The 16,457-nt window shown below is 46.5% G+C and overlaps 1 protein-coding gene across 1 annotated transcript in view; it reads right to left on the reverse strand.

Moving 5' to 3' along the window:
• Window positions 1-767: 767 nt before the first annotated feature.
• PTPN22 (protein tyrosine phosphatase non-receptor type 22) overlaps window positions 768-16,457 on the reverse strand; it is a 44,734-nt gene continuing 29,044 nt past the window's right edge. The window contains exons 14-21 of the mRNA XM_029572842.1: window positions 15,847-15,927; window positions 14,642-14,772; window positions 13,816-13,843; window positions 11,462-11,545; window positions 9,871-9,992; window positions 8,897-8,927; window positions 6,560-6,637; window positions 768-5,111 (exon numbers count right to left, since the gene is read on the reverse strand). Coding sequence (XP_029428702.1) covers window positions 5,047-5,111; window positions 6,560-6,637; window positions 8,897-8,927; window positions 9,871-9,992; window positions 11,462-11,545; window positions 13,816-13,843; window positions 14,642-14,772; window positions 15,847-15,927 — 620 coding nt within the window. The 3' untranslated portion in view covers window positions 768-5,046. The remainder of the gene's footprint in view (window positions 5,112-6,559; window positions 6,638-8,896; window positions 8,928-9,870; window positions 9,993-11,461; window positions 11,546-13,815; window positions 13,844-14,641; window positions 14,773-15,846; window positions 15,928-16,457) is intronic.

Consider the following 16,457-nt stretch of genomic DNA (forward strand, 5'->3'; position numbering starts at 1 on the left):
TTCCCAGATTTAAGCGTGCATGCGCCCAGTAGTGTAAATTGCATTACAAATGCAAAACTGCCTGTATTTGACTATGGAAATATTTTTTCCTGCTTTTTCTGTTTTATGTAAACCGGTATGATTTGCATTTTAATGTAAGAATGTCGGTATATAAAAATTATAAATAAATAAATAAATAAATTTTAAAACAGATGCACGTCCAGCCGAGGACCAGTTTCAGCAGTTCAGCTATCAGTTTGGCCAGTGTTCAGCTGGGTCCGCCCAGGCCCCATGGTTCTTTAGCCTGCATTCGCCCCAGTTACTCCAGACCCCTCAAACCTCTCACAGTTGGCTGTAAAATGTTTTTATTCACTTACACCTCCTCCACAGCAGAAGTAAAATTATGTGCCTCTGGATCTGGGCAAATGCCCAGGCGTGTAGATAGTTGTGCACAAATCTCTTAGCCCTGCCCCAGAACACATGCCCCACCCACACTACACCCAAGCCACGTCCTTTTTTTCTTTGATACAAGATGTTCGCACATCAGCCCTTGTGCGCACATCTGCCTGCTTTATGCCCAATCGTTAACTTTAATCACTGGGGGGATCTCAAAGAACTGTCTTTAAGTGGCATTTGTTTAAGCATGTCAGCTTGAAATTTTAATATTTTGTCCTTTGCTGTTTTAAAAATCTCATGCTACAAGGATGAGTTCCACTTTTAAAGTTAGCCCACCAGAACATCACATTGTGAAAAAGGCTTATGCAATAAAACATTTATTAGGACAGTTCTATCAAATTACAGGACTCCATAACATTTTAAATAGTTAAAATACAATACAAATTACAGTATTCTATGCTATATTAATATGCACAATGAGTAAAGATCTTATTAGAATTACATTTTCTTGAAAATCCAATCATTATTATACATACTTCATATAGAATTTGTTTAAAAAAAAAATCATTTGGCAGGAAACCATCAAATTTACCTAACTGACTTACAGTGCAACATCCTGTATATGCAATCCATTGCATCTTTGAATAATTCAAGTGTTGAATGCATGCCAAAAGGCACGATATTAAAAGAGCATTAGCCTAGTGGTTAGAGCGGGAAGCTGGGCTACTGTTTCCCACTAATGACCTATGTGACCTTGGACAAATCACTTCACCTTTAGTTGCCTCAGGTACTGATTTTGTAAGCCTGCTGTAGAAGAGATGAGTGGTAATTGAAAAATGAAATAAAAGTACCAGCTCAATGCTAGCAGCAGCTTCCACCTTCCTCTCCGGTTGCAAAGGGGAAGAGGAAGTAAGGTCACAAAGGTTCCAGGTCGGTGACCTGACAGGGACCTGCCTACTGTACCTCAGTCTGCAATTCTCCTGGAGCAGGGGCTTGGAAAGGTGAGTAAATAGACCCACATCCAGGATTTAAAGTAAGAGCTATTTTCTTTGCCACTGACGCGCAGAGAGATGGACTCGGTGAAAGGAAAGAAACGGTAGTCCTAAGCGGCCGGTGCTTTGTCATTAAAGTACCGTGGGTCTCATTTGGGCCGCTAAGTGTGAAAAAAGTGATCGGGCCTAGCACACTGAGCAGATGAGAGACGGAAGTTGCAGAGCAGCAGAAAGAACGCTCTCGGGGGGGTAATTTTGTAATATCACACATAAAGCAAAAAAAACACAAAAATGTTGCCAAATACGTTAATACCAATTTTCAAACTGGTCCACTTTGAAAATGATGCCGCCAAAATGACCCCTGCCAATTCTTCCGCACTCATTTTAAGTCTAAAGGGCTCCCAAACGCTGGCTCGGGAACACCTCGTCTCGGTCCAGGAAACGGCTGTGTGAACGGGCCATGAAGTAGCCGCTAAGGGTACCCACAGATCAGGCGGGCAGTTTTGCCACAGTCGGACTCCGCCCTGCTGTGCTCACAGAAATCCCTTTGGACATTTCCCTCCCTAAGTTCAGCCGGCTCGTTAGATTGCACCAGTGCCTGCAGGGCTGCAAGTTTTCTCTCTCACAGTAGGAGAGAATCATGTGGCATCTTCACAATGCACATCCAGGGATCCGTGGCCTAGACCTTTCCTTTCTCCCTGTTCAAATTATTCAGCATTTACCATCGTAGTTTTAGTACAATTCATCTGTTGCTCCAAACTGTTCTGCCGCACCACTAGAAAATGTGTCCTATTTAAGCTACCAGCCCCACCATACAGTCAGCTGCTTTTCTGAGAAGGGCGACATCCTCCTTCCCCCACCCCTCCCGTTTCCTCTTTGGTGCTAGGAGATCTCCACACTGTGCGATGCATCGCTCGCCCTTTCCTGCAGAACCCCACTGTCTTGTAGGGAGATATCCCATGTTTTACCATTGAAAGCACCAAATATGAATCATAATAGCCAAAGAAGTATGCAGTCAAATACTGACAGGCCCCAAAAACACTGTCTCAGTGGAAAAAAAACAAGAGACCTTGCCCTTATGAGAACTTTACACTGAAGGATACTTTATCTAGATCCAAATGATTGCAAATGCCTGTGTCAATAGGACCAAGGCAGAAGGACAATACATCAGCTAAGCCCCTAAGGAGGAGTCAGATTGGCCAACAGAGGTCAGAAAGACCCTCACCCTTGGAAGAAGAACGGGGGGGGGGGGGCAGTCTGTAGCAACTTGGCATACTGATATGCCAGTTCTCCCCCTCCCACCGAAGAAATGGGGAGAGGGAGAAAGACCTGCAATGCGGCAAAGACCCTCCACCCACCACATCATTATGCATGAGCTTATGCATATTTATCAACTGGAAAGTATGATGGGGGAAAATAAGGAAGAGGAAGCTACCCTGGGAGCGAGACCCTGAAAGAGCAAACCCTGAGAATGATCCTGAAACCAAAGAAGGGACCTCTGAAAGAAAAGGAACCAGAAGAGCAAAAGGGGAGCCTTAAGCAGCCCAGCACCCCCTGCTATCGAGGAGGGAGAAGATTAGGTGTGGCCAAGAGACCAGGGAGAGGAGACCAGAGAGAGGAGATGCCCTCCTCAATTGCGGAGAGTGACATGGAGTCTGAGACGGTGAGGGGAGAGAACAAGCCCCAGACAGCTTGGCAAGTACCAGAGCCAGAAGCAAGTCTCCTTCCCGGACCGCCGCCAGCTCTGCCAGTACCAAACCCAGGAAGCAAGTCTCATTCCCTGCACACATTCTCCAGCTGGAGTCTGCTTCAGAGGTGAACAGAAGGCTATCACTTGAAGTTGGGACCAGAAGTAAGTAAGTTAGCCATAAGTATTAATATATTAAGCAGGCTAAGGTTTATGGCATGTTAATAATCATCCATGGTACAGAATTATCGCTAGGGAAAACTGGCGCTTAGTGGCCAAGATGTTAGAGACAGGAATTGTTGTTATTTTCTAAATGCTATATCCTGCCAAATCTGATAAATAAAAGTCTATTTCTGAGGAGAGCATGTTGTCTTTTTCCTGAGCTTAGGATCATGAAGTGAAGTGGGAGGTGAACTGGGAGGGTCCTTTAGCAGACAGGTCCCTGCACCCCTAAACCTGCTTACAGTCTCTTACCACTGCTGTGACAGACCCAGACCCTAGGAAGTCTCTTACAATGTTTCTTTTCACACAGGCCTTCCCAGATTGGGGTTTCTTGATTTTAAATGTATCTAAGTTTTACTTTTGTAAATGTATCTAACTCTTTATTTAATGACTGCTTTATAATTCTGAATTATTTATTCATATTTTATCTTAATTATTGTTTAATGATCTTGGGGATGCGATTCATCAGAATTAATAAAAAATAATAATAAATAATAATTCTGGCTCTAGCACTGCCAACAAGCTATGGGGGTGAGCCTCAGGGCAGGGTACTTTCTCACCTGTGAAATCATTTGCAGGCTGGCAACACCGAGCAATCAGCAAGGGCTACCTGGAAACCGAGTCAGGTGTAACAAGCTCTTATTTTCCCAAATAACCACTTATTATAGGCATGCACTCACTGTTACTTTATTTGACATCATTCATAGATACAGTGAATTCTTGTTATCGGTGGGTTCTCCCAAGCTGCAGTTACAGCAAAATACTTGTACATTATTAAATAACGAACAATCTTTAAGTAGGATCTTATAAAATATAGCATCTCTTCATAAATAGCATTCTTTATAAATAGAATATGCACAAAGATCTACCCCAAATATCATCAGTACCATTAAGAAGCACCTGCACAGTCTGCTGGCAGTCGATTATTTTATCTGTGGGTCTACTGCTTGTGAATAGGCCGTTCCGTAACAGTCTTATCGGAGAGAAAATCTGTCTAACAGGTGGAACAAAGGTCTCTCGGGAAGGGACAAGCACACCTGGTTCTATTAGAAGCTGGAGATAGAAGAGAAATTCCTTTTCTGTAAAAATGAGGCCTGTCTGTGCCGGGCCACATTATCTTCGGGACTCTGAAACCCCGACTGGCGATGGCTGTGGGGGCCATGCGAACGGGTTTGGGCCCGGTGCAGCTCCATGCCCAGTGCTGACCCGGCCCTGGTTTTCCCCACTGCTTCCATGGACGCGTGGTTCTGAATTCATTAACAGAAGAAGGGACATTGCCATGCTCGCAGGGGGTGCAAACCAGGCCCAACTCTGGTTGCCCCTGGTGGCATGAGGCTGGAGAAGCAAAAGTGGACCGCAGACGTCTTCTTTATCTTCTCTGCTTCCATGAGACATTTCTTCCTAATTGGTAGCCAATTATATTTAGGGCTGGGGTCACACCTAGGGAAGGCCGGCCCAATCTTGCACGCGGTCCTTCCCTTTTTTAGGGTAATTGTGCAATGCGTGAATCCCTTCCTGGCAGCAAGGTAAAACCAGGACTGGTCCGGCCTCTCCCAGGTAACACGGAGTCATTCTAAGAGCTCTCTCCAGAGCAGCGATGGCCAAGTGTGTGAACACAGCAATAACATTCAGACTGCTGACCGCCGGTTTAATTACTAAATTTAACCCAACACACGGGGGTAACTTGCACGGCACGGCAGTTACTACCAGCGGCTGAGCAGACTGGATGGGCCATCATTACTATTTGGGGTGGGGGAGGGGGGGAGTTTCTTAGACGTCCCACGCTGGGGGGGGACTTCGCGGGCCTCTAGGCCTGCAGAAACGATTTCCAAAGCCTGGAAATAAAACACAGAAATAATCAAATCGACCGCTGGAAAAAACGAGGAAAGCTAACCAGCAGCATCAAACAAATGGTTTCCGGCGCCGCTCAGGTCGTGCTAGCTTAGCCCGACGGCGCTGCAATACCAGCAGGGAAAAGCACTTTTCATTTGCAGTTTTGATCGGCTTTGGTGGCCGAAAACGACTTGTTTCGTGGACGAAGCACAGCAAAACATCAATCGATTTGATTTCCCGAACAGGCTATCTGTGTCCCGTTACCGTCATATTCTGTTTTAGGAGGACGCGGCCTGGAGAGAAAAGCATCCCTGCCTCGTTCCTAGAGAACAGGCTGAGTGCGCTCTCCCAGCTATAAACAGGTCTGGGTTAGATCTTTACACCACTGCCACGCTTTTTAATGTGCACCAGGAGACTTCTGCCGACTTCTTCTTACTGTATGCAGCTAACTTGGCCAAGCCATGCTCACTAACAGCTTAAAATTAGGTACAAAATTAGATCGTAAGCCCTGTGGGGATAGCGAAATACCTACAGTACCTGAATGTAATGCCTCTTTGATGGACGCTTTGAAGTGCCGCAAAGCGGAATATAAAAAAATCTAAATAAATAATTAATAGGTAAATAAATAACTAAATAAAGAGAAGGTCTGGGTCTCCTGGGCTCCACGGGTGGCTTGCAGCTGGGGATGCCACGGGAGCAGCCTTCACAGCCCCTGGGCGGAGAGGCAGTCCTGGTCATTGCTGAAGGGCGACTCAGGGCCTGTGATGCATGGCCCCCAGCCCAGGACCATCACTGCAATGACCAGATCTGGCACGTTGGGGGATGGGGGAAGTGGGGCATTAAAATGGAGGGGAGGAGGGGGAGTCCCCGGTAGCTGGGACCGAAGGCTCGGGGTGCCAAATCCCGGCCCTGGCTCTGACGGAGGTGGAAGCACACAGGAGCAGGAGGAAGCTGCAGCTGGGCCTCTGTAATTGGTGTCACTGCCTTCAGTGGGAGAGCACCGGAGCGCCTCACCAGGTATTGGCCAGAGGCATTGCAAAGCTTTGTGGGAAGGGGCCCCCGGGACATGTTTAAAAGACAATTTTATTTAGTTTTAGCTAAAAAAAAAAAAAAAAAATTTCATTGCTGCAGGAGTGGCCAGGCATGTGCTACGTCATGTGCAACCCCTTTCCACATAACTGCGACCATAGGGGGCGCTCTCTCACACGTCAGCAGCAAGGTGGAGAGCGGAGTTTACAGGTTTGCGGGATGCGAACGCTACAGCCCTTCCAGTTATGCATGGCGGGGACATCTACGGTGCCGTCTGGTGCATAAAAGTCAGTGTTTTATATTGTGAGTGTTTTATGATGTAAACCGCCCTGAGCTGTGGCAGAGGGCAGTATGTGAATATTAATAAAAGGAAAAGATAAGTAAAACTGGCGCCAGAAATTCTCTCTGATGAGCGACTTACCGAACTTCAGGAGGGAGCCGGAGTGGCCCGATTGGGGAGCCTCGGCCGCCTTCGTCAGTGCAGGCCCGGGGCAGAGAGCTGAAAGCACAAAGAGACAACGGAGAAGCCGGTGAGCAGCCTGGTGCCTGAACCTGGGAGATTCCCACAAGGCCGAAAGGGGACAAGGGCTGGATTAGACCGTACGCAGCCTAAGAGCAGGCTGCAGGTTCTAACCCTGCATGAGGCCAAGAAGCAGATGGGAACTCCTGCCGGCCACGCCAGATTCTTTTAGCGCCGGCTCGCACGGTACGAGTCGCGCATCGCTGCTGCAACTCCGAGCCGAGCACTCGGGCCATCTTGACTCTAGCCCTGCACGTAGCCTATTTTAGTCAGATAACATTCATTTTAGGAAAGCACAAAAAAAACCCAAAAAACCCCACTCTACACGACCTTTCATAGCACAGGTTCCTCTTCCAGATGTCACGCCCTGGAGGTAGGGACCTGTATGTCTTATTTTAGCCCAATAAAAGGTACAATCAAAGCACACAATAAAAAGCAGTACCCAAAACAGAATGGCAAGAAATGACTTAGGAACGAAACCCAGCATCTGCTCAAAGATGCACAAAATTATAGACTATTAGCGAGGGTAATCCTACAACAGGACATGACCAGCTCACACGGAGTCTTTCGCTGAAAGAAATGGCCTGATCTACGGGTAACGTTATGCATGTATGACCTGCATGCAGGTAATTTTACCCACATGGAGTAGCGGCGTTCCCGGGGGTGGCACCGGGGACAGGACTCGGAGATTTGCCAGGATAACTTTCAAAGCACACTTATGCGCTTAGGTCTGCTTTGAAAACGTTTGCAACTTACGCACAATGTTACAAAATAACCCTGAGTGATTACCCACCTCTTCTAATCATTTATACCCCAGTAAAATCTTTATTTAATTCAAGAAGCTTTTTACAAAATCATTCATGGGAGAGGTACTTTTCAAAGGAGTTACACATGTAAATGTAAGACACCATCCCAGCAATTTCAAGTGCAGTTAAATCCTATGGACAATTCAATGGCATATATTGTAGCAATTTTCAGAAGCGCACTCACATGGTGCATTTACACGTGTAAATCCAGTTTTAAGTGGGTAAATGCTTTTGAAAATCAGGCCCAAAGTTATGTGACTTCAATGATTAAATTATATTAAAAAAACACAACCCAAACCCAAAGCAAGCCCCTGCCAGGAACCCTGAAACACAAGGAGGAATTTTTGTAGGTCTGCAAGTGCACCTGCTCAAAGTGGAGCTCTCCGTCCAGTTCAGGGCCCAGCCAGGGGCCGCAGGTTACTTTTGTGGCGTGCGCTTTGCACCTGCTTTCCCATTCCTGCCCTCACCCCGCAGAAGCACACGCGTGCAACGGCAAAGCAGGCGCACCTTCCCCCACAATGAGGAGTCGCGTCGATCCATTTCAGAGTTGTCCTCTCAATATACAGGGCTGGAAAATTAGTCCGAAAATTTGGGCATCAGGCAAAATCTTTTAGGAGCCAGGGAAACTATTTATCCATTATTTTGCTTTTTGCTTGTTTTGCTCAGGATTGTTTTGTCTATTTTCTTGATTTTTGTTTATTTTGCCTTTTTTTTTTTTTTTTTTTAGTGTTTAATACTTTTTTTTTTTTTTTTTTTTTTTAAACAATTTTTGCATTTGTCTCCCATGCTCTGACTTCTGCAGTGGCTCTTCCACCTGGACCTGACCCCGGCAAATGGCTCCGCCCCTCGACCGCGACAGCACCTCCTCCTTCTGGGCCTAGGCTCAGTCTCAGTGGCGGCTTCTCCATCTGGGCCTGGGTCCAGAGGCAAGGGCCTCAAGGCCACATTTTAGGCCTGCAGTTGACCTGGCGCTGCAGATTTTTTTCCCTCAGTCCTGATAAAATTGGAGTAGGTCATTTTTTTCCTAGGTCATTTCCTGCCACAATGTTTTCTGCCGAGAGTCCCGTTTTCTGGCAGAACAGAAGATGGGGGGGTGGGGGGGGGGGGAGGGGGGAAGAGGGCGATTGCTCTGAAGAAGGGCGTCACCTCAAGAAACGAGGAGGGGGCTGCAATATAGACAGGTAACGCAGAGATGGAAGGCGTCAGTTAGCTGCTCGGCTAAGGTCCATTTCTATCGTAAAGTCAGGTTGCCCCTTGGAGTTTTTAAATTACCTGACATGTAAGCAAACTCAGAGAAGTGGAGTTGTTCATACAGGTGTCAGTGTGCTCCAGAGGTGCTGGTTAAATATAGCAGACTCGTTTTCTGCATTTGAAGTGATGCTATAAGGACACCTACAAATGCATGTCCTCAACCCAAATCCCAGCAACTTACTTTTTTTCACATTTCGTAAAATTTTCAAGCTCTGCAAAAGAATAAAAAAAAAAAAAGATGCATTTATACAAGCAGGAATCTTTCTTCTATTTCTGGGCAGGCTTCCAGCTCAGTTGTATCCTAGTCCAGCCTCAACCCCGTCCATTACATTAACAGAAGGGTGGGGTAGAGTTGGGAGGGAACAAAATCTATAAAAATTAAGAGGTTCTTTGGTTTTTTGTATCCAAGGCTAGAAGTGGAAAAATTGGAAATTAGCAATATTTCCAAGTCCAGCCTTGGGGGAAAAATGAAAACAAAAACGTTTTTTTTTTTCCCCAGGCCTTCCTATCTCTAGCCCAGGTAATCTCACCAGACGGATTTTCAGGATATTTACAATTAATATGCATGAAATACATTTGCATCCACTGGAGCCCAGGTAGATGCAAACGTATATTCATTGCGGATATCCTGAAAACCCGGCAGGCTGCTGAGTCAGCAGGACAGGTTTGGGAAGCCCTAGGATAATGTCAGTACATCTCGGATCCCTGAGCTCATGGCATTGCTGGCCGTGGTCAGCAGTCAGAGGAAAATGCAGTATATAGACACAGAAAAAAGTCCCGATTGTTTGACACCACTGTCATGATTACAAAACAACTTGCAAGCACGTCCCCGTGTGTAGCCTTTATATACTGCTATTCCCAGAGAAAAAGGAGTCAAGTCCCCACAATTCAATGTGCAAAAAAGTGGAAGACCAGCAAATTTCAGCACAAAATCTACCTCGGGACTTCACTGAGAACACATTTTGATGTACATTAACTTATTGCTGTGTTGGCATCCTCAGTGCAATTACTCCTAGCTCTAATCATTCATTCTTTACTTTCTTCTTTGCTGAGCAAAGCGTCAGGAGTAGAAAACACAGTGAAATTGTCAGTCTTGCGTTAAGTTCCTTGCAGCGCGCTGTAAGCCCATGGTGTCTGAGGATGTGGCTGCCTTACCTTACTCCTGTTTAGCCATTTTACTGGATCCAGTGGGGATCTTGGAGTGCTCTCTTCAGGAAGGCCTTGCCCAGGGAAGCTCGCAGCTGCCGCACTTCTTTCTTCTGGCTGCATCTGCATAACTAATGGTAACATAAAACATCTGTATAGCCAGTAATAACAAACATCTGGCTCTGTATGCCCCACATAAAATATCTGTACCTGTTGACCCAATAATGGTGTAAGATATCTGTATCTGTGTCCCTGCCTAATGAAAGGAGCAATGAACATCCATCCCAAATTTGACGGTTATTTGGCCATCTACAGATAAAATCTGGTGGCTAGATCAGTTTCTGTGGTCACCATTGGCCACAGGATTTTTTGCCACACTGCCTGTTAACATAAAACATTTATACCTGCACAACAGACATCAAACATCTGCAGGAGAGACAAGGGAGAATTGGAACTCCAGCCACAATAACAAAAGTCCTGGGAAGGGAGGACACGGACCCAGCCACAATAACAATAGTCCTGGGAAGGGAGGACACGGACCCAGCCACAATAACAATAATCCTGGGAAGGGAGGACACGGACCCAGCCACAATAACAATAGTCCTGGGAAGGGAGAGCATTTTATAACCTACGCATGTGGGTTATAAAATAGTGCGTGTTTATGGGTGCGCGCGCAGCCCTTTTAAAATCTACCTTTAGGTATTTAAAAAAGAGAAAAGAAAAGATTAGGAGAAATGAAGTAAACATGCTCCAGAGAAAAATAGATTTATATGAAACAAAACAAAAAAGTATAAAAAATAAAGATGCAAAAAAATATTTTGAAGAGCAGTGATACTGAGGCTGGCCCGTGCCCTGCTGCTGCTCTAGCCCCTGTCCAGTGATTGCATTGTGCAGCTTCAGGCTCGGCCGTTCTGCAGAGCTTTCTAAACCTTGCAGCCTAGGGGCACCGATTTTAATATTTCTGAGCCACGTATCTGGTGGCAGGACAATCGCCATCCAGCAAAACCCAAAGAGTCCCCACTGCTTGGCTTCGTTTTTCCGGCGTCAAACTGTTGCGGTGCAGCGGGGCAGCCAGAGCTGACTTTTTGGGAGGGGGGGGGGGAAGTGTGTATCAGCCCCTGTCCCTCACCCAACCTCAAAACGTTTAAATAAAAAAAACATTGCTGTTTTGTAAATTCTACACCGACCTTCATACTTCTGAACATCCTAACTCCCAATCGAACTTTCATCCAAAAACCTCAAAATAACTTCTCTCCAGCCAGAACAAACAATCCCTCCTCCTCCCTCATAACGATACCTTCTGGACTTTAAATGTTTAATCTCTGTTTAATATGCACATTGTGATACTTTCTTACACAATGGTTAAGTAATTTACAATTTAAATTTGTAAACCGTTGTGATGGCTTTACCGAATGGCGGAATATAAAACTCAACAAATAAACAAATAAATCCTGTGTGGTCCTCACGCATGAACAGCCTCCCCCCCCCCAGGCTTGTAATGTGCCGAGAGGAGGGGGAACAATTAACCTGCCAAAAGCCAACAGCAAGACCCTGTGACCCTGCCGCGGGGTCGGGGCTTTCCCCAGAGCACTCTACTTACCGTCCTCCTCCCCGGCAATCATGAGCGATTCCCGCGTCCTCTCAGGAAGTGGTGGAGGGGAGGGAGAGCGGTCCCGGCTGTGCTCTGGCACCGGAGAGGGCAGGGGGGAGACAAGAGAAGAACAAAAATCGCCTTCACATCAGAAAGAATTTAAGCATTCGCTCCAGCACCTGCCGCCCCCCCAGACAGTTTTTTTCTTCTGGATCCAGATGGGTCTCTAAGGCTGAGTGAAATCCCTCTAAATTCAAGATTTTGAAAAAAAACATTTTTTTCAGCAATGCAGTTAAACTAAAACCCTTCACATTTTTAAGTTATGCGTCACTGGGGCTACCAACTTTCCTTTAACTGGGACAGATCCACTAGCCAGTTTTTAAAAGTACTGGTCCAATAGCCCAGAGCAGCCAGGAAAATCATGTTTTGGGTCCCAGGCTCAGTTTCTGCTGTGAAGCAGCACTCGCAACCCCCCTAACTCCTCATCCCACAGGGAGCGAGGGAGTTGCAGTCACTGTGCAATGGCGCCACCTACTGGCTGGCTAAGAGCACGCTTGTACCAAGCTCCATAGGGAACTGCAGCCTGTGTCCCTCAGCCAAAGGGCTACCTCCATGATGGCTGGACTAAGGGAGGGGAATGTTAAAAAAAAAAAATTACATTGATACTGCAGTGCAATTTTAATTCCTCTTCTGCAGGTTAGACTGGTGATCAGTCATAAATATTCATCCAACCATTTGTGGGATTTGGTCCACTGGTTACAAACACTGCATGAAGCTCTATGGCTGCTAGCCACAGAAATATACAATACAACGGCAGGTAGGGATGGTAAGTCCAGCTAGCCTGCCCCCACTAATCAATCATTTTAACAAGCTGCAATAATCGTAGCATGCATAAAACTCATTTGGCCAGTGTCTCACTCATCTCTGGCATCATTTAATTCGCATTCTCACCCAAATGCTTTGACAAAAAATCATGCTGCAAACAGGAAAGCTCTCTTGCATAATGAAGAAGCATAACAATTATGAATATGACAACATCTGGTCCCTAAAACATGAGTGGCAGGTGACTAAATCTTGCATTACCTACCACCTCGCAATTGGTACAATCTGTCCTTAAAATCAACTCCACATCTGTCCCATGATCACTTATGCAATAAGTTTTCAATCTGAGAGAAACAAGCCTGCTCCTTCGTCTTCCAGCACTGAGATCCAGTGCCATGAGCCCAGGGATTCTTTTCTCTGCTTTATAACCTCTCCTGCCCCAGCTGGCCCAGCCACTGCATGACAGTTCGGGGCCAGGGCTTACTCCAGATGTTAGAACACCTTTGGTTGATGCTCATTGGCCTTGGTCTATAGAGGATCTCCATATCCCTGCCATGGCAATCCTGTCTAACAAACTCATGTTCATTCTTGTGCAGCTATTCCTCCAAAAGCCTTTTGTGTAGAAGATTAAGATTCTTTGTGCCTGAAAATCAGTGTTACCATCGGGTGGAGGTCACAACACCGTCAGTACCTAATTCATACCCATCTTTTTTCATGCTATGAACCTTGAGATCTCCAATAGGATCGTCTGCAAAAGGACATTTCTGATAATGAGAATTAAAATGATACCAGCGGGTGACGTATTAGCCAATGAGATCTATGCATAACCATAACTGATTGTGGTGGCTTTTTCTTCAGTGATTGGAAATCATCCCCAAAGCCACCATAATGCATTGTGTTAGGCTGTTTTTCAACAAATGGACACCTTTTTTCTATATTATTCTCTAGTGCCTCTTGCCCTTGCGTCCCAGGTGACTCCATTGATCAGTATAACTGGTTTCAAAAGAAGAGGGGAGCTGTAATATCGCCTCAGTTCATGCCAAAAACAGTAACATGTCCTGTTTGCTCTAGCGAGTCTATGGGAATGTATTAACAAACCATGGTTAAAGCAGATTCAGATGATGCCACTCTCCGCTGCCATGCGGTTTCCTGGTCCTCATGATTGGGCTGAGGTGTGCACCAATCAGATGCAACAGAGCAAGGGTGGCCATGCAGGTCCACATGAAAAATAAAGGGACTTGTAATTCTGACTCCCCTGGAAGAAAGCAGGGATTTCACCAGGACATGAAGTTATACGGAGAATGGCTTTCGGGGCCACGAAATATGGGACCCTTTGATCAAAGATCTCGAGAGACCTTGTTAGCTCACAGGTCTTTGGCGCTGGACCCTCGTATGGATGTGTCCGGCTCCATGAGCCCCCCCAACCTCTCTGTAACACTCCTACGTGGTCGCTGAGACCAGCCCCTGTGGAGAGAGCCCAGGATCTTTTATTTTGATTCATTGACTGGAAACACAGAAGAGAAAGAAAGAAATATTCTTACCCAGCCTTGAACTCCTTACTTTCACACTCTGCAAGCAAAAGGGGAGAGATTTTAAAATACTTTGAAGAGCCATCGGAATGATGGAACAGAGAAAGAGCCAACAGCCTTCATGTTGCAGTCGTTCAAATAAGCCCCTCCATTCAATTACACTTCAAACAGGTCAAACTCAGCTCTCTCTCCCATACCTTGGGTGGTTTGGGTTTTCATTTAGATGTAGCATTTCATTCCAAGAGATTCAGACCCCATTAGTTATTGAGCAAGTAGCCAAATATCCCAGCCGCCCTGCAGGGCGTCAGGTTATTATTATTGCAGGGCATTCAGCTACGAACGCGCTGATCTCTTCCCCGGGGGGAGGGAATATTTTTGTATGTTGGGGGCAGTGGGGCAGACAGAGCAAGGTCTATTGCAGCCCAGCAGGCAGGGCCCTAACCGGGCAGACTGGATGTGTACAGGAAGCTGCTGGCAGCACCAGGAGCAGAATCGTAAGCTGAGGAGGTTCCCTGCTCCTCTTCCCAGTTCTTACTCCGAGTCTGCTGGGTCCTGCAGTCAGCTGGGTTGTGACACCTCGTTTTGGGCAACATAAGAATTAGCCAAAGACCACGTAGGTCTCTTCCGATGACACTGTCGCCGCATGAGTTTATTATTAGCCAGAATAAACACAATTTTTTTCTCTCTATGTATTTGGCAAGACGTGTGGCGACTGAGCTTTTAACAAGAGGGTTCCTACAAGTAGGGAGCAACATAGCGAGTACTGGGAGAGGTGGAAATTTATTTAAACCCCTCCCCCCCACCCCACCCCCAAAAAAAACCCCTGGAGCTTCATTACCTTACTCCTGGCCATGGATTTTACTGAGTCGGCCAACGACCAGTCATGAGATGTACCATTCCACTCTAACGATCTCATGATTTTTACGTTCATGCGCGGTGGCTGGGCTTGCGAGGTTGGCGGCCGGGACTCTGCAGAGGAAAGCGGCAGAGGGAGGGGATTACAGCCGGGTAACAGCGTGTAAGGCTAGCACCGTGTCTGGCCCACCACGCAAAACAGAACCCCCAGCTACAGCCTGTGTGCTTAAGGCTGTCACTTTTACACAACCCATTCTCAGTTCCATCAGCCCATCGTTCTGCTGCTTAATACCTCTCGTAATCTAAAAAGAACCAGGGAAGGACAGCTCTCGAAATTTCAGGGTACTGCTACTATTTATTATTATTATTAATCACTGGCAGACGTACGTGGTGCCGTACGGACAGATAAAAGAGACAGCCCCCTTCTCTGTGAAGTTCATGGTCCAGCTAAGACACACAGACAAGACAAATAGATTTCAGTAAAATGGAGCCATCAATCATCTGTCCTTTAAGGGGGTGATTCTGTAGCAGTCCCACATAAGAAAAATCAGCAAAAAAACGTGCCTAAGTTCCACCAGTGCTCAGAGCAAACTTATGTTCACTTGGAAAGTCATCCCAGCAAACCTACCCATCCAGAATTACCCCCTGCCAGAACGCATGCAGAACTTTTTCAGGACATTGCCAAAGTGTGTGCCCAAGTCCAAACCCTGTCCAGCTCTGCCCTCAGGACATGCGAACAGGACGCAAGTCTACTGGCATCAACTGTATAACGAGCCATTTCTGCAGAAGAAGCACTGAGGAAATGCTTTCGAAAATTAATCTCCCTAAGTTTATGTAAGAAAAATTGCCAGTGGGATGGGTGGGGCTATGAGGCAGCCCGACAACTCTCATTTCCAAGGACAGTGAGATCAGAGTAGCAGAAGACAGAAGAGAAACGCGAGCTATGACGCCATCAGGGAGGTCACACGGACACCGCTACTCACCCAGCGCGCTCGGTCCTCAGCCCAGCATCCAAGCATCCCTCTAATTCGGCTGCCTTGCCCGAGCTTCCTCCTCACCAGCCCGCTCTAGGACTGGCCGGTCAGGGTCAGAGCATGACGGCGACGTTCTGCCCACCCATCCCGATCTACATCCCTTCTGCACGCATCATTCAGCTGAATGGCGGTGGGATTACGTTCCCGTACTCACCGGCTTCGCTGGCCACAATATACGATTCTGCCGTCCGCTCAGGCAGTGGGGGAGGACGTTCTTCATCGGGGTCTGGAGAAGCTGTTAATTAAACAGATCACCAAACGAGGTTCCAGTTACTGGGTCAGAACTGATTCATGCCACCTGTTTTCTCCTTCCACTGGATGCATAGTTTGAAGGGTGCTGGGACATATTGAGTGCTTAATTTAACTGTTTTTGGTTCGCTGGCCACCGCCTAGCGGAATATAAACAGGTGTCTGATAGGGATGAAGCCACAACTTCTTCACTTGGGTTTTTCTTATTTGTTAGCACAGAGATAGCAAATCGAACACGATAAACATCAAGCAACACGTACCTTGCCTGCAATGACACAGTCTTCTTATGCACAGTCAGGATATCCGCAGGGAATATGAATGAGATAAATTTGCAATATCGGAATATGCAAATGTATGTTGTGCATATTCATTTTGGATATGCTGAAAACCCAACCAGCACCAAGCCCTGATTAGTTACATGCACTGTTGCAAACATAAGCATGGGGGCCTCTGAGCGTCGTGCTGTCATTAAAGAGGTAATAGCCCTTCCCCTCCAACAAAGGGTATTCCCCTGAA

This window comes from Rhinatrema bivittatum, chromosome 12 (genome assembly GCF_901001135.1).
Source record: "Rhinatrema bivittatum chromosome 12, aRhiBiv1.1, whole genome shotgun sequence".
In the NCBI taxonomy this organism is placed as follows: Eukaryota; Metazoa; Chordata; class Amphibia; order Gymnophiona; family Rhinatrematidae; genus Rhinatrema; species Rhinatrema bivittatum.